This window comes from Stegodyphus dumicola, chromosome 5, assembly GCF_044657685.1.
Source record: "Stegodyphus dumicola isolate Sdum_Otavi_A_Nest chromosome 5, ASM4465768v1".
Taxonomy (NCBI): Eukaryota; Metazoa; Arthropoda; class Arachnida; order Araneae; family Eresidae; genus Stegodyphus; species Stegodyphus dumicola.
Window position 1 is genome coordinate 28,449,692 of NC_140772.1, and position 23,691 is coordinate 28,473,382.

A 23,691-nucleotide genomic window follows, 5' to 3' on the forward strand; every position below is an offset into this window, starting at 1 on the left:
AGAAGTATCAGAACGTCTTATAGTCTTGGGGTCCCCAATCCATAGAACAGCAAACTTTCAAAATGAATTCTTTCTAAAGGCTTATTACCATGAGAGGGAACATATTTCTGAACAGGTATCTGGATGCCTGTGCCAGTCTGTCTATCCATAAAAACATATCTCCGGCACAGCAGATACATATCTGCAGCACTCAAACTGGGAGTCGTAATCACTGCGCATGACAGGATATACTATCGTTGGAGATACATTTCGTGACAGCCAGTAAAAATTATATATGGAAATTATAGCAATGGCAACTACTGAAATAGCATTTAGCTTATGGAGTAACATATGCCATGAATTGTTTGGATCTGAAGCTGTTATTATTTTAACAAACTTAAATTTATGATGTGATATTTATTTTGGATTATAATTGATTGATCTCTTTATGAACAGAATATATTTTTCATCTTGATACACCTTGTCACAGTAAGCTATAGACTTGTGTATTTTTATCTCGCTTGTTAGCATTAACTAAATCTGCAAGAATATTTTTCCTGTTTAAGGGAATACTATATTCTTCTGTTCACAGATGTCTGACAAACAAGAAAAACTTAATTTATCCTATGTTTATATTTGATTACACAGTAGAAGTCCAGAAATCCACAAAGCTTGGGACCAGACGTTGTGCAGATTTCAAGACAGAAAAGATAAATCATAATATTCAGACTAAAAGTGCAAAATAAGTAAGGCGTATTAGATACATTTAATCAAATTATTATATACGTTATTGCAATAACTTATTACAGTCAAAAGTCGTTAATCTGGACTCGTCGGGACTTCGGCAATTCCGGATTATCGATTTTTCCGGATTATAGATCATCAGTTTAAATCTGGTAAAATGGCATGCAGAAATTATAAAATTAAAAATATGAAACCGTAATTTATGAAATAAAGAACAATTATGATCTAAAGGGTATCAAAATTTACAAAAAAAAAGCTTAATATTTATTTGTTTACTTTATTAAACATTTCTTTCAATGAAACAAGATGACCACTAAAGTTGCTTCGTTTTTTATGTGATAATACATTCTCTTTAATTCTATAAACAGACATAATTTCTTGTTCAGTTACAAAGTTCCGCTGTTTATAATTGCTGTGTCGAGAATACCGACTAATTTGTCAATCGAAATTTTTTCGTTTTCAATAACCTCTGTCACTTTCTTCGCTATCGGAGAAGCGAATTATAATGACGAGGCATTTGATTTAAATCATATCAAAGACGGAGTACATCGAGATGAAATACTACATTGAGTAAGCAATTATAAGTCAAATAAAATAAAAACATCTGCCCATAAGACAAGGTTAGTGCTGATAGATCAACTTCCAATTCATTGCACGCCACTGCCGCGTTAAAGATAAACAAACGTTAAAGTTTAGATAAACAAACGTTAAAGTTTAGATAAGCAAAGGATATGCCTTTATCCATTTTTTGCAGCAATTCCACTTTTTGTTTAATGGACTCTGAAACATACTTTCGCTTTGTATATCCTTTACATATTAGTAAATATATATCGGAAATTCTATTTGACATAATCGAAAGTTCAAGCTTACTTTTATAAAATTGCTCTAACAGTCTGCAAAAAATAATAATCCGGATCCAATTCAAAGATTAAGGAACAACGCAATCTGCAACATTAACTGAAATAGATAATTAGATAATTTTAGCTTAGCTTATCACGTCCGTTATACATTAAACGCGCATTCGTAAACGTATTTTGCGCATGCGCACACGCAAATTCGTAGCGGTGAAGGTCTTACGCGCATGCGTCAATGCGACGCATGTGCGGAAAGTTTGTAGCTCTGAGGTCCGGATTATAGATCATTCCGGATTATGGGTGTCCGAATTAACGACTTTTGACTGTATATGCATTAAGTTATTATTACATATGTAAATTGATTATATTATTAATTGTATTATATATACACAGCATCGAGATTTGCCGATTTTGCCTCATGCAAAGATTTCCGGTTTCGGATTCCAGTGTTAGAATCACTGTTGCTGTATACACAATCATATCGTAATTCGATACATTTCTGCTGTAAAATGCACCTGTCTCCATCTTTTGCAGAATTTGCACTTTTTGCATTACCGTCAATATAACATTGTTTACATTTTTCAATGTTGCAAGCACTAAAATCATGAGTGTGTTTCTTATCTGTAATTGTATTAAAAAGGGCTGAAATTTAAAATATTCTTTATTTATCAACAAAATATCCGCTTTCTTACCTCGATGCAGATTAGAGGGGCAAAAAACTTTTATCATGATGTCAATAATTTGGTATTTCCGTTATGACTCATTATTATTCGGTAATTATGACATCATTATTTGGTAAGTTTTTTTTTTTTTTTTTTTTTTTTGATTTTTTGTACTCAACGTTGCAGTTTCTGGAACCTATAAACTGAATATTTATATTTTGAGAGGCAGTACGGATTTCAGGAGTTGGCGGATTTCAGGTAAGAGGATTTTAGGTATTTGATTGTACTTCCAATTTTTCTATTGCTAATGATATTTCAACTTTTGAACTAGATCTAGCTAGCTGGATCACTTGGTGTATTTACTGAAACATTTAAATTTTTTATGAACTAGCAGATGGCGAGTTTCAAATCAGCTGAGCTATTTTCTGATTCTTTCCACTGAATAAATGTTTTTATTGTTTTTGTTATTGTGTAATTAACAGATAAAATTAGTAAAAAATTGTTCAAATTTTTACATGTAACATATAATAATTTTACCTTTTTTATTATTATAGAGAAAGTGTTATTATTTCATTATCTTATCACTGTACACTGCACAAAAAAAGGGGGGAACAGTTCTGTAGCTCCCGTTCTACCAGGCAGATTGACGAAATTCAACTTGCGTTTTTCATGTCTCGAAAACGCGACTTGGAATATGTATTAGATTTATATATAGCATTGTTCTAATATAGGTATTTTGACACAAAACCAGAGTCCTTTATGACATGACATGCCAATTTTTTTCCATATTTCAATTCTATGACTCAAATTATGCCAAACTGCAAAGTTTTGTAAAAATCACATGAGAAGTTTTTAAAAAATTAGCTCTTAAAATTTTAGCTTTTCAATGTTAATTGAATTTGATAAATATTTATTAATATCTCTTTTTTTATTAAACTTACTTGATTCTTCCTTCCAGAATTTGAAATTTAGGCTTAATCCAAATATAATTCGCACATTTTTTAAAATTTATTTTTAAATAATTTTATACATTTTTTGAAAATATTTTTATATTGTAACCTACAAAATTTTTAACATCATCTCAAAGTAGATGTATTTCTAGGCACATCTATAAAAAATTAGACTTTTTTGTATTCAAAATATTGTAAGCTATACATGAATTTACATATTGGTGCATTCTGGAATTTGGCATATTTATTATAAGCAATAAAAACGGCAAATAAGGTTTACACTATTATTGAATGATTATTATTAAAATTATGTGAAAGTAATGAACGATGACTTTTTTCCCTCTCATGTACAATGAAAAAAAGGAAAGGAAAATAGGTTGCTATAAATTAAGAAGCCCATCAAGTAAATTAAAGATAAATTTTAAATTTCTCACCAAAAATTACGAAATTTAATATTTAGGCATAATTTGAGTTGTAGAATCGAAATAAGGAAAAAATTTGGCATGTCATTTCAGAAAAAGTCCAATTTTGTGTTAAAATACCTATATTAGAACAATGCTATACATAAATCTAATATATATCCTAAGTCTCACTTTCGAGACATGAGAAACACAATTTGAATTTTGTCAGTCGGCCCAGTAGAACGGGATATATAGAATTGTCCCTTCTTTTTTTCACGCAGCGTACATAAAATTTTATTTCAATTATCTATATGATAATTCAAAATTAATTATTAAATTTTTACAATATTTATAAAGTGATAATTCTTTTTTTTCTTCTTTCATGTACATTAAAATAATGCTTCACTAAGAATCTAATTATCAGCAATGTATGTTATATATGAAGTAATTGATTTATTTTCTTTTTACATATGAATGAAAATATATACATATGCATTATATTTCACAATTAATTGCTTTCCTTTCCCATTTCATTATTATTATTATTTCATTGTGCATGTTTATAAGTGTTACTTTCTGCCTGCTATTATTTATCATCATAATTATTATTATCACAACTTATTTTAAAAATTAAGCCCTGAAAAATAAAGGTATTGAAACTTTGGAAACTATTAGACTTGTTGCAAGACCAATGGAGATCTCCTATTGGAACTAATTACATCATCTGCTTTGACTAGCTTAGTAGCTCACAGCAACTTAATTACAAAATCTCTTTGTGTAGTTGAAATGCTGTTAGGCAACATGTCTGCCATGGAGACTGCTGTGTCGTTGAGCAACTTTATCTCCTCACGTAAACAGGCCTTAAAATACTCCATCCTTCCCATGGTCACCACTCCAAGGAGCATGGAGACCACACATAGCATATATTGAAATCATTCAAAACTGCTCACTACTCATTTAGATGGCTCGCATCACTACCCTCTGGGGACACATACCCAACCCTTTCAGATAGTAGGAACCAGGTCCATGCATGTCCTCCAGAGTTGAAACTGCCAGAATATAAGACAAAGCCAGTGTCTTATATGACAAGCCTCAAAGGAGGATTCTTACATAACATTAACTATAAATACATATGCACTGTCTACCATTTGTCCACAGTGTGACTTGGACCAATTTGACTTGAAGACAATTTTCTATGCCTGATGTGGGAAAGAATATTTAATAGTATTTTTCCTGGTGAATCAGCTTGAGTCTTAGAGGATGAAGTTGCTTCTTCAGCCTGTAAAGTGCACGCTGATTTTAGGGCACATTCTGGAGGGAAAAAAGTGCATCTTATGGTTCAGAAAATATGGTATGTCGAGAAATAATACATATTCAATTAGTCATGATTGCAGCTATCTTGTCATGTATAAGTTTTCATTGTTAACATACACATCAATAAATTATTTCATTATAGAGTCAATAATGACTCCATTACATGTACATATTAATATACTAACTTCTTTTTTCTCAATTTCCATTTGAATCCTGAGTTGTTGCAAAGCTGCTTCTCTAGCTGCAGCACTTTCATTCTTTACAGCTTCAACTTGTTTCTGAAGTTCCAGTACTTGCCGTACTGCATTCTTTACCATCTATATTAGAAACAAATTATAATCACATATACATTATTATTTAGGTAAATTTTTTGAGGCATAATAATAAAGTTTACAAATTTATGCATCAGTTACAATGTTTATTCCACACTTTAAATATTTAACAAAAATCCCATACTCTGTCCAGAAATAAATAATGCATTCATATATAAAATAATTTTGTAACGCTTACATATTAGATTAATTCTGTAACTAAAATTTCATGTAATTCATGTCTTTTCTGCATTTACAACTTTCATTCTACAAAGTATACAAATTAACATAAAAGATGGCTGAGATGTATTCAGAGTTTGAAAAATAGGTTGTAGCTATTGACTGCCTCTACCTTGAAAATCAATTCCTCAGTGCTACGTGACTACTTGAAACCTTAATCTTGATTAAACAAGTCCCCATCTCTTCAGGATGTACCTTGTAACTTAGGTATCTGAATTTGAAACTTAGCATTAAATAAATAGTAACTAATATTAGGACTAGTATATACAGAGATCCAAAACCAGCTTTAAATAATTAATTTATTAGGTACACTTTTGTTCAGAGCAAGTGAAAGCTATAAATAGCTTTTATGCCCTTCAGTAAGATTTTAGGTATATCATCCATGCAGTATGTTGCATTTAAAAAATTAAATTTCTGATTAAAAAAAATATATATTTAGCACAAGTTCTGTTTCAGAAACAAACCTGCTGTTTATAGAATACAAGTCATGTATAAGAGGCCAAAGAGCTGTAGCTTGACTATGCCTGCTCAATAACTTCTTACAAAATCTTACACGTCAAATCCTGAAACATAAATATTTAAACAGAATACAGAAATGTGTTTTCATATCAGAAAAGCATCTTACTGACACATTTCTGGCACTATGATTAATTTTCTTCATTACAGGAAGTTTTGGTTTAGTAGATTACGGCAAAGTACCTCTAATGCCTCTAATGGAGGATCTTCTAAAGAAAATTTGCTCATATAACACATAGGGAAAGCCACGAAAATGCCCACTGCAGTCAGCCCATTTGCCTGGAATTGAACCCAGGTTAGAATTACCAGTGTTCAGCGATTTTACCACTCGGCCACTGATTGTCCCCTATACAAGAAGAATTTTAAATCATGGGAAATTATTAAAACAGAAAGTTCTTTTTCAGAATGACTGCCAAAAAAACATATACAGTGCAGAATCAGTCGCTGCAAAATTTGTGATCTCTTTGCTTATCATTCTTCCTAATGTAATCATAATAGGGTTCACACTGAAATTCAACTATTAGCTTGCCTTACTTTTCATGATCAAACAAAAAAAATTATTTGGCCAACCATAATGTTCTTTCTTTAGCTACCTAGTTAATCATGAGTAACTAAATACTCTTAGACATTTATTACAAAATACAATGAAATAATGGTATTATGTATTAGCATGCTCAACTATATCCATCATTTAATCCATAAATTTATCTTAATTTTTTTTTCTAATGGTTTGGTTTGTTTTACTTGAATACAGCAAAGCACTTAACAAATTTAGAAGCACTGATGTAGGTACACTGAGACGTAGAACTGCTGAAGCATGTAGATGGCATATTGAAGAGGATCCATACTGAAGAGGAACAATTCTGATTGTGTAGTATGCTAATATGTTGAGTTCAAAAAAGAAACTTAACAGCCAAGGCAGATTACATTCCATTTTTATATAAATCAACTTTTGTGGTAACAATTCACTTGGCACTTTAATCGTGTCTATTTCCAGAAAATTTAAATTTTTTAAAACCATTGAGATAGGAAGAGAACACAGCGAAATGAAATGCCATCCAAGAGCAACAGAGATACAAGCGAAGTATGCATTTATCCAATATGGCAGTTCACCAAAGAAGAAGGTTTTGGTTTACATTAGAAAGGTTTCAGTTCTCAGGATTTAGGTTCCGTAATAACTACGTTATCAGCATTATGCAAGCTCTGACACAGATTTATCTAGAAATGACACAGTCCAGAACTATTATAATTTATTTAGAATGAAGAGAAAATACTCAGATTAAAAATGAGGAATTAAGAGGCTATTATTAAATTCAATTATAAAGTTGATTTACATATTATTTTATATTATATAATGAAAAAATTCACTTTACAAAACGACTGGAGAAAGTTACAAAATTCTGACTAAAAATGACTTCATGCTGAAATGAAACAAATACCCGAAACAAAAAAACTCATATACAATCAATTTATACATGTTTGGAAAATCAGTATTCAGAGTTTACCTCTTCTAGTTGCCACCACTGCTTTTGTTCACTGAAATCTAGTGCAGTAGGAGCACACCGCGGTGTTTGAGGAGTTGCAGCTGGTGTAACAATCACAGATTCTGAAATTTATAAAAGATACTAAAATCTAAGACAATTATATATACACTAAATATAAAAATGAGTCCAAAAATACACAATGAATACCAGCACAACACAAATGTGTATTCACTTACCTGGGCAAATTGTATTCCCACTGTCTCTTGTAACCAAGGGGACTAAATAAAATACAAATTTTAGGTTTGAGGGTAAAATTTCATACATTTCATATTAGTTTTTATTTCAAAACAATAAATTTTCTATTTTTAAAATTGAGTATTTATCAATATACCTGTTAAGCCACTAATAGAGTCTGATGAAGCACCATTTGTAGAAATGTCTTCAGATCTTAATTCAACAGGAGCAGATACAACATCTAAAAAAGGTTATGCATTGACAAAACTTTTATTTTATGAGTCACAGCTCTGAAATTGTTCATTCAAAAAAATCATCATTTTTATGGTTTGAGAAAATTTCAGGAGCAAATTTTGTTTTCATATTTTTATTACATTCAACAGCAAGTTAATGTTTCATAAAATTATTTGTTTAAGATGCCCTCATACACGTTCTATCACCTGAGTGTTGGCATCACAGCAAGATCATCAAAATTCATCTGTATTTACCATCAGGTTGTCATATCATGTGATTCATACCCATAAACAAAGGCAAACGCAGGGTAGGTCACCTGTTGTTACAGATGTCGTCCAGCAGGCCACTTGTAGCGAGAATACTAAATATGTTTTACTTTAAATTTAACAAACATTCTCTATTCGTAAAAAGTAAATTTAAAGTTAATTAAATTTTAAATGAAATTGAATTACAAATAAATGATTAATTATTGCTGCGAAGTAATGTACAATATAATTTAAATTCTGACAGCATATGTAAATATTAGCAATACCATTTAAATTCCCAGTTTTTTAAAATTTTCTTGTCCAAAATTAAGAATTTTTACTTTAAAAATTCAGTGTATTGTAGGTTAGCTCCCTCTTTACTTTTATAATGGCTCGTCTCAATCACATAAATTTCTATAAATGTCATTCTAGCAAATGACTTACTTGTAAAGTTAGCATTATGCCTTTTAATATTACAGCCACAAAAAAACTCCCCCTTTGAAAAACATATAATTACATTTATCTTATCTCTTGTAACACCTGTAACCTTAAATATGTAGGACAAACCAAATATAGTCTTAATATTAGAATTAACAACCACAGAGCACATATTAAAAAATTCGCTACTACTAATTTTAACTCGCTTAATACAGCAGAATTAGAACATTTTCAAATACATATTTCAGCAAAATTAGTATTCAAATTTTGGACATTGTACCTGAATACAAAGAAAGATTATTTCAAGAGTCACTCTACATGCTTAAATTCAAAACACTTTACCCATATGGACTAGTAAATACATTCAACCAATACATTAAATTAACTTCTGAAATTCCAACTTAGAGACATTTTAAATTATTCAGTAAAAAATTATTACGAGAAACCAGAGCAGGTAAAAATAATTTTTTTTCTACAATAGATACAGTAAAGTTGAACAATAATATTAATAACTACTTTCTTATTGAAAATTTTACCAAAAATATAATTACTTGTTTGCATACTTGTAAGCACAAATTCTTAATGATACTTATAAAATTTATTAAACAGCATTTTACTGGACACAATATTATCAAAGACCTTGTTATAGATTTTTGAAATTTTTAATTCTCTACCAATAACAAGTACAATAAATATTACTGCAAAACTTCCTACATCCAAACTATGACAATATTCCTTTCAGCAAGATTTTCAGAAAATGTCAACGATTTCCAGCTACTAAAGTACAAATCTCACCAGCTTTCAAGTATCAAAAACATCTTAGCAAATTGCTAATTAACCACAATGATCTAGATCTGATGATTTGAAATTTTTTATGTCTCTCTAATTATTACTGAACTGAATAATGCAATTACTTACAAACTTACCAATTCACAAGAAAATGTCATTGCGAAAAAGCTAAAGCAATTCATAAGAAACTACAAATTTCACAACCATCTAACTACAATAGATTAGCAAATCTATATGCTCTTCCTAAATTCCATTAATCATCACTCAAATTTAGATTTACAACAAATGGTACAAATAATTACAAAAAGAATATAGATTACATATTTGGAATTAAACTGAAAAAAATCTGTATTTTAATTCATCAACTAATTAACAAACAACACAACTATAGTTTGATTATTTGTAATAATGCTCCAGTTCTCAACAAATTTAAAAGTTTCGAAATCAAGAACATTAACTGCTATGACATTGAAAACCTTTATACTTCTCTACCATTAAAAGAAATGTTTACAAGTTTAATGCAACTCCCACAACCTTTTCCTGACATGCTTAACACCCTTTGAATTGAAAGATGGAAAACTTAACCTGAATTGTGCATTATTTAATAACTACATTAAATTCAATAATAAGATCTTTCAGCAGGTGAGAGGAATACCAATGGGAGCAAACAGTTCTACACAAATATGTAACCTATTTCCTTTTGCTTATGAATATAAATTCCAACTAAGTTTGAATAAGAATGAATTAAAGTTATTTGCAAATACATCCAGATACATTGATGATATAACAACTTTCAATAATAATTCTGCTTTTGAACAATTCAAAATTTACCCAAATAGTTTACCACTTAATAAAACTAATACTAATCAAGATACTATTGAATACTTAGACCTACTCATAATGTCATACTATCTCTAGAAAAGTAATAGGTAACACTTTTTATAGCCAAATAATCAGAATAAAAAATATATGTACTGAAATAGAAGATTTAAAGGAAGAAATAATAAAGCTAATTAATGTTCAAGGTAATAACCAAGTCCCAGCACAACTTATTAATTTATATATTAAAAAGGCAGGCATTTACTTTTCTTTATAATTTTTTTACTCTTAATGGTATGATAACATTACCTTAAACCTTAACTGAAGGGTAGTGGAGGATATTGAAGAGTTAAGGGATTATCTTGTAAATATTTATTGTAAATACAGTCAAAAGTCTTTAATCCGGACTCGTCGGGACTTCGGCGATTCCGGATTATCGATTTTTCCGGATTATAGATCATCAGTTTAAATCTGGTAAGATGGCATGCAGAAATTATAAAATTAAAAATATGAAACCATAATTTATGAAATAAAGAACAATTATGATCTAAAGGATATCAAAATTTACAAAAAAAAAAGCTTAATATTTATTTGTTTACTTTATTGAAAATTTCTTTCAACGCGCGCATGCGTAAAGCATATATTATGCATAGTCGAAATTAGAAAATTGCAACCAGAAAACTATTTGATTTGTATTCATGATATTTATAATGATGAGGAATTTGATTTAAATCATATCAAAGACGGAGCACATCAAGATGAAATACTACATTTAGTAAGGAATTATAAGCTGAATAAAATAAAAACATCTGCCCTGAAGATAAGGATAGTGCTGACAGATCAACTTCCAGTTCATTGCGAGCCGCAACTTCCCCCCCCCCCTCGCAGAGCAGCATGAAACTGATTAACAGATTTCGGAATGGTTAGAGAAACAAACGAGCCTTTATCCATTTTTTGCAGCAATTCCACTTTTTGTTTGATGGACATCGAAACATGCTTTCCCTTTGTAGATCCAGCATCAGAAATTCTATTTGACATAATCGAAAGTTTCAACTTACTTTTATAAAATTGCTCTAACAGTCTGCAAAAAGTAATAAGCCAGATCCAATTCGAAGATTAAGGAACAACGCAATCTGCAACATTAACTGAAATAGATAATTAGATAATTTTAGCTTAGCTTATACCGTCCGTTATACATTAAATGCGCATGCGTCAACGCATTATGCCTTGACGCATGCGCAGAAAGTTTGTAGCTTTGAGGTCCGGATTATAGATCATTCCGGATTATGGGTGTCCGGATTAACGACTTTTGACTGTATTTGTAGAAATGTATATAATTAATATTGGATTCTTTCCTTTAACTAATAATGGTTCCTTTCCTTTAACTAATAACTAATAATAACTTTTCAAAAGTCTCAATTGTAGCCCGAACTGAGTGGAGATTTTTAACTTTTTCTAATTTTCCTTACTTTTTGGTCAGTATTTAGAGTAAGTTTTGATTAAACATGTTGAAATTCAGTTTTAATAAATTAAGACTATTGCAATAAATTTTTTACTTTAATTAAAAACATTAAAACAATTTTTTTTCAATTTTTCAAAATTAAAATTAATTTTTTCCAAAACATTTTCAATTTTGTACAATCCTTAATAATTTGCAACCATTTTTTCACATTATGTTACAGTTAACATTTTCAATTAGCATTTCTACAATTTTTTACACATTTTTACAATACTTCACAGTTAGCAAAAACATTTTTGCAACAGTACACACCTTTTACATTACTAAAAGTTTACAGAATAGGTTTTTAAAATAGATCTAACAGATACCAGCTTAACACTCAAATTTACCTTACATTAGTGGCCTCTATTTATATCGTTAGAAGAAACACACTACTTAACATCACTTAGTTTGGCATGCTGCTCTCCTGTCCAAATACATATATAGTTGGTAAGTTAAATTAAAACTTAGTTTTTACTTGCCTTTTTAGTATTATTTATGTATTTTTATAAATAGTATCTAGTTTCTTTTTGATTTATTTGCATAATTCGTGTCAGGGAAGTTTTTTGTAGGCAAAAGTTTCTAAATTACTTTGGTTTTCTACTCTTAACTGACTTTAATTATTCTAGTCTTTACTTGCTAATTTCTCTAAATCCCACATGTTTAAATTTCTTTTTAGCAGTTCACAACATTTGGTTTTACTTTTGGTTTTGAATTTTCCTTTTACCCTTGCCTACATGGATGATGAAACACAAAATGAATAATTGAAGAGTTAGGTTTGGAGGCAACTTCCCCTTGATGAGTATGTCTCCTGCCTGCTCAACAATTATTCACTTATGCATTTTTATAAATTTTTAGGATATACTGACAGATATCTTTTACATGTAACTATTCCAGTCAACAGTTGTGTTTAGATTAATCTGAAGAAGGATTTAGTTTGCGAAAATTCAACAGACATTAACATTTGATACCATAAATAAATTCATTCGCAGTAACGAAAGGATGCATAATCCACTAATCCACAAACCATTTTGTGTTTGAACACCTTTTCCTTCCCTGCATGGCCATTTTACTTTTGCATCACTTTATAACTTGAGGAAGTGACTACTCAAATATCATCATTGAAATGAATGCATCATTCAACAATGATTTGTATTTGGACATCTTTTTTTATCCTGGCATAAACAAGGCTGAACAGCCATTTCAGCTTGTATCACACTGAAATTTCTTGAGGTTATTTAAACAAAATCTTTTTTTTTTTTTTTTTTTTTTTTTTTTTTTTTTTTTAGATGATGATGATGATGATGACTAACTCTTTATCACAGAAACAGTGCTTGTTAATCTCTTGGCAAATCCCAAGTCATAAAACCCCATTGCGTTTTTTTTTTTTTTTTTTTTTTTTTTTTTTTTTTTTAGGATGGCAATTATTTCCAGGAAAGAAACCTAAATGGCCTGCCTGGCATTGAGGTAATTTAGAAAAATAAAAAAAGTGCCATGCAGTATATAGCTTTCACAGAAAAGTAAACTGTTCCCATTCAGGCATCTTAAACAAAATTTACAATTGAATCCAAATTCTTTCTCTCTTGACTATGTATTTCTTGACTCTCTTGACTATTATAAGCTTTGTCTAAGCGATACTGATGTCAAATGTATGTCAGTACTGATTCTATGCCAATAACAACTCTATGGAGTGCTAGGTTTATGCTGGATTCGACCCTATGAAACAGAGATCTGATACCTGTAATAACAGTGAGAGACAGGACAAATGTGGTTTAATCTCTTGCTCATTATTATTACTGTTATCAAAATTTCTATTTTATCATGTGGATTAAATGACAATAAAACACTGACAGTCTCAATTCTACCCTAATGTTCACATGTTGATGTCAGTCTCAATTCTACCCTACGTAAATGCTATACATTATTGATCACCCACACTGTTGATATTGTGCAGTGTCAATCCTACAAATGTCAGCCAACTAACTGTGAATACACACTAATCATAATGAGAAGACACTGTTTTGCCCAGCACTAATGAACAGTTTCAAAGGATATTGTCTTTTTTGGGGGGGGTTATAAATAGGCATAAACAGTTTTCTTTCTAAAAACAGGTTCACAAAGAACACCACCAATCGCAAAGGCCGTCACAGTTAGCCATAAATCCATATTCAGCAGATATTGGATGAATTTCCAAGATCTGCTGTACAATAAAATGATTGGAAATTTGAAATTTCCAAATAATTTGGAAGTTCCAATCTCCTATGCAATAAAATAGAGCAAATGCTGAAATCGTCTATGGCAAGCCAAAAATTTAAGGAATAAATATTTCTAATGTGCCCAATATTTGATATTACATGGAGTGCAAAGTATTTGATAAGTAAATGTGCTATATGCAGTTAATTTACATTGACCTAATTCTTAAATAAATGCAGATTGTAATACTGCAAAAATCATTTATGTGCTTGTATTTAAATAAATAAAAATGCTCAGATAAAATTTTAAAAGTATTAAAGGAAATCTGAACTTACTGTCATTTGTAGAGATATTTACATTTGTAGTTACTTTGAGTTTGGGATGATTCTGTCGTTTCCTCCTTTTATAGGGTGTAAAAAGCCTTACTGGACCACTCTGAATGAGAAAGGGTTAAAAAAAAATTTAAAAAAAAAAAAAAAAAAAAACTAAGTAAATATATAGAGATTACAAAAATAAAAATTAAAAAATTAATGAACAGAGTTAATAACTGGCAAAATTTAATTTTTGGCATTAAGCAGAATAAAATTTTAAGAGAAACTGGTTCAAGTCTCTATTTATCATAATGCTTAATTAACCATTACAAAAATTATCTGATTTAAGAAAACTCATTCTAGCATCTCTTGAAATGCACCAAACTTCTTTTTCTATAAATCAAACAAAAAGGTCAGTTTTAAACTGACATGCATCTCTAATATAAAAATAACGAATTTGCAAATAAATAAACAAAATAACAGGAACAATAAATACAATTCTTAAGAAATAATGAACAATATGCCAAATGAGCAGTGACATAGCATCATAAACATAAACATAATGCTTATTTAAATGGATAAAAAAGTTTAAAAGATAGCAAAAAATATAAAATATACTGCTGATCTTGGAAACTGTAACAAGAATAAAAGGTAATATAACTCAGTTTATTTTGCAAAGTCCTTATGACAGAAAAAAGAAATTATTAAAGTTTCAGGTATGTTGAAAAAACAGAAATGTATTTTGATCAGTACCAAATAATGTATTGTCTCGATTGTAAAACGAATTTTCATTAAAAAAAAAAAAAATCAGTGGTGCTACTTATACACAAGAATGATTAGAAATAGGTGCATACAAACAAGTGGCAAGTGGTTGAAGGTCTTAGTGACATGCGATGGGATATCAGTACCAGCGGTAACGACACTGATAGTGCAAGCAACTACTTTAGTAGACTAATAATGACAGTGACTAAAAGGTGCTAAACACACACACATGTTCCTTTTGACCAATAATAAAAATTTCATCTCAGTATGTACTAAGTACTATTTTCATTTTAGCTGCTTTCATGACAAACAAAAATATATTGCAGATGGTAGACAGGCTTTTTGCAGCTTATACTCAAGAAATTTTTTTTCTTTTTCTTTCTTTTTTTTTTTTTTTTTTCAAAATTAGAGGTGAAAACTAAGGATATAGCTTACACACATGAAACTACAATATATGATTTAGGTTGATCTTTACAATATGGTAACTGGTAGTTTGGCGACATTTTGGAGGCGATAAAGGTTACTACCTGGGACTTTGGTAATAATGTGAGCAGTACTCAGTTCCGATTACACATTATTTTGTGTGGGGGAAATGAGAGATCATGGGATATGTCATGTGATATTAATGGACGAATTACGGTTCTTTAATCGGAAAAGGGGGGAATTTGGACAAGTATCTGTGGGTGTATATTATTTTGTATTAAGCTTCATTGTGTGTTGTGTGAAGTAGGGTTGAATAATTTTGGGATTGTATGGCGCTGTCTAAAGTGAATTGTAGATGTGATAAAGAAAAATTTTTTTTTATCAAATTCTATCAAATTCGGAAAAAAAAATCGTTCAGTAATTTTATTGAATCCATAATAAAAGTGTATCCACCATGTAAGGAAGATTCGGAAAAAGATTAGGTTAGTTAGACTTTGTTAAGAATGTGAGTAGTATTCAGTTCTGATTACACATTATTTTGTGTGAGGGAAATGAGAGATCATGGGATATGTTATGTGATATTAATGGACGAATTACTGTTCTTTAATCAGGAAAAAATCTGGCAATTTTGTATTTGGCTTTATTCTGTGTTGTGTGAAATAGTGTTTGTGAATTTTTGGATCCCATGGCCGTAACTAAAGTGAATTCGAAATGGGTATTTAGTGGTATTGAAAAGGATAGTAATAAATATTTTTTAAGGTTGTGCGAGAGAGAAATAAAGATGTTTTATTATGTTATTTATTTTACCTGGTATCTTGCTTTGAAAGATAAGTATGATTTTAAAGATTCTGAAACAGAAGTAAGAAAAGTGTATCCGCCACGTAATCAAGATTCTGAAGAAGATTAGGTAAGTTAGTATTTTTAATTATTTGAGGATATTATTTTTATGCATTGTTGTAAATGTAAGGTGGAAAGGAATTTGGTATTATTGGGAAAATTGTTATTAGCAATGATTTAGTTTAAAGTAATTAGGATTGTAAGGTAATTTTTATTAATTTAATGTATGTGCTCATTTATATTTTAAGTAGTGTTTTTGAATTTAATTATATTTTAATGAAATGATAGTTATTTTGTGAATTTTATGTTTGTAGGAATTTGGTATACATTTAAGTTGAAATAAACGTGCATGGAAATAATTTAAATATTTGATATTAAGTATTTGTAATGCTTGTGGTACGAATTCGTTGGTGACGTGTATAATGTAATAGATGATTTAGAGATAAAAGTTTTTGGATATTCTATTTATTTTATATGTGGAAATGTTGATATTTGTAAAGGGTAAATACTTTTTCGCGATCATGTAATTTCATATATGTTCTTTTTACCGGGTTTAAAGATTGAGAAAATTGTCATGTATTTTCGTGAAATTTTTTTAATTTATGAGAAAAAAGCAGTGTACATGGATATAGTGAAGAGTGTGCGCAATGCCATTTTTGTGCAATTCTGGGATGTTTTTTTAAGTAAAAATAAGTCGGCGTGTACATGGTTTATGTGTATGTGTTATTTTGAAAAATGCGTAAGGAGAATGGTATTGTGCAGTTTTTCCTAATTTTGCAGTGAATATTTGTCATGATTAAGCAGTTTTGTTTGATAAAATTTCTAGCATAAGTGTAATTCGGCTAGTAGATTGTTGGAAGAAGTGTTCAGGAGATAAAAAGAAAAGAAACATGTCTTTACTTCGTGAAGACAAAATGGCGGCGGGGAAAAAAAAATAGAGGGTTGCTGTAGGAGAGTTGGTCGCCAAATTTTCGCCAAAAAATCGCCAAGTTACCATAATGTAAAGATCAACCATGATTTATATTTAACTGTGATTTTGATGACTGATAATTTTAAAAATTTGCATTCTATGAAGCTGTACTTTCTAAACTACTGAATTTTGTAGAAATGTAATATAAAAAATTGAAAACAAAGTGACAAAATGCAGGTCAGAAAATGATTTGAAGACAGATTTTTTTGGTACAACTCTGATATACGCCCTAATTTCACCAAATGTGGTGATATGTGTTCTGCGCTGGTTTTTGGTGCAACTGCGTGTTGTACGGCAACCCTGTTGACGTTGAAAAATCTTTCGCTGGAGTCCGTTGGTTCGCATCATGCTTTGTATCTGAGAAGCTAGGGGAGAAAGATAAAATGGTGGAAGTTGTTGAATTGAAGTTCGGCAAAAGGAAATATCGTCGTGGCCATCCTGTTGAGAAGCAGTGGGTATTTGGAGGTGTGGAAGATTATTTTTTGTGACAGTGCATGATAGAAGTAGGGATTTGTAATTATTTGTTATTTTATTTATTTGTGAACCATAGTATGAATTTTCTGTAGAATGTTATGTTCCTTGTTTTTTAGTATCAATTTCTGTCGTTATTGTTTTTTTTTTTTTTTTTTCCTGAATTGTTTGAAATTTATTTGAGTTATTTTGTTGATTAGTGTGTACTGTCTAAATTGTACAATTCGTAGATGTTTTTTAAAGTTGAAACAGAATGCTGTATACATGGTATTCTTTGAAATTCATTGTTGTTATGTTAATTTATTAAAGTGAGGTGTGCGTAGTTTGTACATTCATTTGTTGCCTAAATTGTGCAATTCGTAGATGTTTTTTTTAAGTTTAAACAGGATGCTTTTTACAAGGTATTCTTTGAAATTTATTGTTGTTATATTAATTTATTAAAGCGAGGTGTGCGTAGTTTATAGATTCGTTCATTGCCTAGATTGTGCCATTCGTAGATGTTTTTTTAAGTTATCGCTGTGCACATGGACTCTTGTCAAATAATTTTGGTTAGAAACTTAACGATTTTGCTATCTAAATTTTTGTTTTGGATTTTTAGCTTAAATTGTGTGTTCAAAACCTGGTTTTTGCATTCGCGAAAACTGTGTTTTTGGAGACATTTTAGGCTTAAAGTTCAAAATGTAGACAAAAAATTTAAATAGCAATATGACAGCGTGGAGTTTCTCGCCAAAAATGTTTGGCAAGAAATTTGCCGACGTGAGGGCGCATATCAGAGTAGTTCCATTTTTTTTTATGACTCTTTCATGACAGATATTTCTTTCTTTATTCTCGGGCGAAGGAATTACAGCAAAATCCTCAAAGCTGTCAAGAAGCAACATACTGCAGCCAATAAAATGATAGCTTTTCATGAGGTGATAGTATGGATAATTAGAACGTAACAACATTTTCTTATATTATAGATCTTAAAGATTGATATAAAACAATAACAAACCGTGGCATCGGGAGTACCATCTCCATCAGCAACATTATCTTCACAACAAGCTCCACAAGTACAAGATGTAGCATGAGGCCGAAGAATGCCTTCCTCAATAAGGCACATTAATGTACGACCGGCATATCGTATACTCCGTTTCCAATCTTTGCTGTTTCCACGACCACACAATGCTTCAAATTCTGATGGGGTATACCACATACCATCAACGAGGATGCTGCGACCTCGACTACCTAAATAAATGGTACCAGACAGTTATATGCTGGGCATTTTAATCGTTATAACAATTAGTCATAATACTAACGTTCCCAAATAGTATATGTCTAAATACAAGAAATTCACATAATTTTTCACTTTTCAAATTATTGATATAAATGATACAATAAATACTACCTTAGAATATTTATACAGTCAAAAGTCGTTATTCCGGACTCGTCGGGACTTCGGCGATTCCGGATTATCGATTTTTACGGATTATAGATCATCAGTTTAAATCTCGTAAGATGGCATGCAGAAATTCTAAAATTAAAAATATGAAACCCTAATTTATGAAATAAAGAACAGTTATGATCTAAAGGGTATCAAAATTTGCAAAAAGAAGAAGCTTAATATTTATTTGTTTACTTAAATAAACATTTCTTTCAATGTAAGTTGTTTAAGTTTTGCTTCGTTTCATGTGATAATACTTTCTCTTTAATTCTATTAAACAGACATAATTTCTTGTTCAGTTACAAAGTTCCGCTGTTCAAGTCCTATAATTGCTGTGTCAAGAACACCGACTTCGGAATTTTTTCGTTTTCAATAACCTCTGACACTTTTCTTCGCTATCGGAAGCGAATTATAATGAGGAGGAACTTGTTTTAAATCATATCAAAATTCAGAGCATATCGAGATGAAATACTACATTTGGTAAGGAATTATAAGCCAAAAAAAATAAAAACATCTGATCTTCAATTATAAGCCAAATAAAATAAAAACATCTGCGCTGAAGATAAGGATAGTGTTGACAGATCAACTTCCAATTCATTACGTGCCCGCCGGCGCGTTCCCCCCGCCGAGCAGCGTGAAATTGATAAACAGATTTCGAATTTCAAAACATACTTTCGCTTTAGATCCTTTACATATTAACAAATATATATCGGAAATTCTATTTGATATAATCGAAAGTTTAAGCTTACTTTTATAAAATTGCTCTTACAGTCTGCAAAAAATAATAAGCCGGATCCAATTCGAAAATTAAGGAACAACGCAATCATCAACATTAACTGAAATAGATAATTAGATAATTTTAGCTTATACGTCCATTATACATAAAACGCGCACGCGAAAACGTATTCTGCACTTGCGCACACTCATATGTGCAGTCGTAAAAGGTCTTACGCGCACGCTTAAACGCCTATGCGCATGTGTGAACGCGGCGCATGCGCAGAAAGTTTTTAGTTTTGAGGTCCGGATTATAGATTATTCCGAATTATGGGTGTCCGAATTAACGACTTTTGACTGTAGAATGTTTGACCTGACAAATCTAGTAACAGAAGAGCAAGTGTTAAAAATAGCATTTTCTCTTTGTTACTAGTTGAGCTATACACATATTTCAGAGATAAAAGACAATATCTGCATCACAATTTTTTAATGGCAACAAAAAAAATTTATGTTCATATGGAAATTTTAGTATAGTTTACATAGGTAAAATTTCAGTACTATTTTGTTATCGGGACCAGATTCAGAAGTGTATGAATGTATGCATATGTGTATGTATATGCATGTATGTGTATACACACATGTGTATGTATGTGTATACACACATACACATTTGTACTTAGTACATGTATACATGCATACATGAACACATACATACATACATTTCTGAATTTGGTCCTGATAACAGAACAGTACCCTGCATCACATATCTCAAATGATGTTTCAAAATTAAACTGCCATATGAGGAGCAAATTTACCAAAAAATAATATACAAGAAATTATTGTCATATATTTAAATCATTCATTTGATTATGGAATAGCACACTAGGACAATCCATCAATATGGAAGAGTGTCTTTGCAGATTTTCTGTAAACAACTGACAGGTATCCATGTCACACTTCAGGAAAATCAGAGTAACATCATGGGATGACTTTATAAATTACTCTATCATAAAATATACCAGCACATTTTTGTTTATTTTTCAAAAAGACAGATTCCTTCACAATGATGCTATGGCATAAGGATGTATACATCTTTATGAAGATTGCTTTTTTAGAAGATAGAAATGAATCTTCACAAGGGTGTGGAGGCATAAAGGTGCACATACCTTCATGAAGATTGCTTTTTTATAACTTAAAAATTAATTTTCATAAGGATATGGGTAACTTAATGATGAGGAACTGTTATAAAAGTTCATTTTCCTACATATGGCCAAATTAACATAAACTTAGTATATTTATAAAGAACCCTTTCATGAAATGGTTGTAACTTCACACAGCTCAGTTTATCTCCAGGAATAAAACTGGAAATGAAATATATATAAGTATTTTTTTTTCGATGGCTGGCCCTCAGCCGATTTTGGCTTGGCCACTACTAAGGCCAGAAGAGGTGGTCAATTTATTATGTAGGAACCTAATAGGTGGGCCACCTTTCCCTCCTATGAAAGGACAGACAGTTACAATTATGCCTTCTCCAGAATTCAAACCCGGAACTTTTGATATTGCAGTCAGTTCCCCTAACCACTATACCATCTGGGTAGGTAATGCCTCCTCATTCTTATGCAATATGTGCAGGAAACCATGAATTAGACAATGAACAATCTTGTGGTAACTAAGAGAGACTCCAAGTATAAATAACATAGATAGTCACCTAGGGAAATAATTTTTAGATGTTCCCAGATAAGTTGTCCTCAAAAGCAATACACTCAAAAGTCGTTAATTCAGACACCCATAATCCGGAATGATCTATAATCCGGACCCCAAAGTTAAAAACTTTCTGCGCATGCGCCGCATTGACACATGCGCATAGGCATTTACGCGTGCGCGTAGGACCTCTTACGACTGCGCATTTGCGTGTGCGCAAGCGCAGAATACGTTTTCACGTCCGCGTTTTATGTATAACGGACAGTATAATCTAAAATTATCTAATTATCTATTTCAGTTAATGTTGATGATTGCGTTGTTCCTTAATCTTCGAAATGGATCCGGCTTATTATTTTTTGCAGACTGTAAGAGCAATTTTATAAAAGTAAACTTGAACTTTCGATTATGTCAAATAGAATTTCCGAATCTGGAGCTCCCAAAGTATCGTACAAAACGAAAGTATGTTTCGATGTCCATCAAACAAAAAGTGGAACTGCTGCAAGAAATGGATAAAGACATGAAGAATGTGACAGAGAGGTTAGTGAAAACGAAAAAATTTCGATTGACAAGTTAGTCGGTATTCTCGGCACAGCAATTAACGGGACTTGAACGGCGGAACTTTGTAACTGAACAAAAAATTATGTCTGTTTATAGAATTAAAGAGAAAGTATTACAGTCAAAAGTCGTTAATTCGGACACCCATAATCCGGAATGATCTATAATACGGACTTCAAAGCCAAAAACTTTCTGCGCATGTGCCGCGTTGACACATGCGCATAGGCGTTTACGCGTGCGCGTAAGACCATTTACCACTGCGCATATGCGTGTGCGCAAGCACAGAATACGTTTTCGCGTGCGCGTTTTATGTATAACGGACGGTATAATCTAAAATTAATTAATTATCTATTTCAAATTATAAAATTATCTATTTCAGTTAATGTTGATGATTGCGTTGTTCCTTAATCTTCGAATTGGATCCGGCTTATTATTTTTTGCAGACTGTAAAAGCAATTTTATAAAAGTAAACTTGAACTTTCGATTATGTCAAATAGAATTTCCGATTCTGGAGCTCCCAAAGGATCGTACAAAACGAAAGTATGTTTCGATGTCCATCAAACAAAAAGTGGAATTGCTGCAAAAAATGGATAAAGACATAAAGAATGTTACAGAGAGGTTAGTGAAAACGAAAAAATTTCGATTGACAAGTTAGTCGGTATTCTCGGCACAACAATTAACGGGACTTGAACAGCGGAACTTTGTAACTGAAGAAGAAATTGTGTCTGTTTATATAATTAAAGAGAAAGTATTATCACATAAAACGAAGCAACTTAAAACAACTTACATTGAAAGAAATGTTTAATAAAATAAACAAATAAATATTAAGCTTTTTTTTTTTTTTTTTTTTTTTTTTTTTGTAAATTTTGATACTTTTTAGATTATAATTGTTCTTTATTTCATAAATTAAGGTTTCATATTTTTAATTTTAGAATTTCTGCATGCCATCTTACGAGATTTGAAATGATGATCTATAATCCGGAATCGCTGAAGTCCCGACGAGTCCGGATTAACGACTTTTGACTGTATCACATAAAACGAAGCAACTTAAACAACTTACATTGAAAGAAATGTTTAATAAAGTAAACAAATAAATATTAAGTTTTTTTTTTGTAAATTTTGATACCCTTTAGATCATAATTGTCCTTTATTTCATAAATTACGGTTTCATATTTTTAATTTTTGAATTTCTGCATGCCATCTTACGCGATTTAAACTGATGATCTATAATCCAGAAAAATCGATAATCCGGAATCGCTGAAGTCCCGACGAGTCCGGATTAACGACTTTTGACTGTAATTAAATAAAGATATATTTTACTTGGAGTTGTTAATACATTAAATTTACATGAGATGCCAATTATACTGATTATCTACAGCATTAAAAGTGTTGGAGAAGGAAACCACCTAAATGTGACCAGTAAATCACAAGATATGAACAGGTATTTAGGAAGAAAGAACTGCTTAATCACACAACCACCAAAGTGTGGCTCATTGATTTCCTAGACTTGCTGAAAGAGTTATCACTCTTTTGTGCCTTGAGTATTTTCTTTACCTTAGTAGATATTTTCTTGTTAATTCGGACACCCATAATCCGGACCTCAAAGCTAAAAACGTGCCTCG

General features: G+C 30.9%; 1 protein-coding gene across 1 annotated transcript in view; it reads right to left on the bottom strand.

The window, feature by feature from the left end:
• LOC118197719 (deformed epidermal autoregulatory factor 1 homolog) overlaps window positions 1-23,691 on the bottom strand; it is a 31,222-nt gene that overhangs the window by 4,124 nt on the left and 3,407 nt on the right. Inside the window, exons 2-7 of the mRNA XM_035369252.2 lie at window positions 18,671-18,903; window positions 14,241-14,340; window positions 7,847-7,930; window positions 7,692-7,733; window positions 7,477-7,577; window positions 5,090-5,221 (exon numbers count right to left, since the gene is read on the bottom strand). Of these exons, the coding sequence (XP_035225143.1) occupies window positions 5,090-5,221; window positions 7,477-7,577; window positions 7,692-7,733; window positions 7,847-7,930; window positions 14,241-14,340; window positions 18,671-18,903 (692 nt within the window). The remainder of the gene's footprint in view (window positions 1-5,089; window positions 5,222-7,476; window positions 7,578-7,691; window positions 7,734-7,846; window positions 7,931-14,240; window positions 14,341-18,670; window positions 18,904-23,691) is intronic.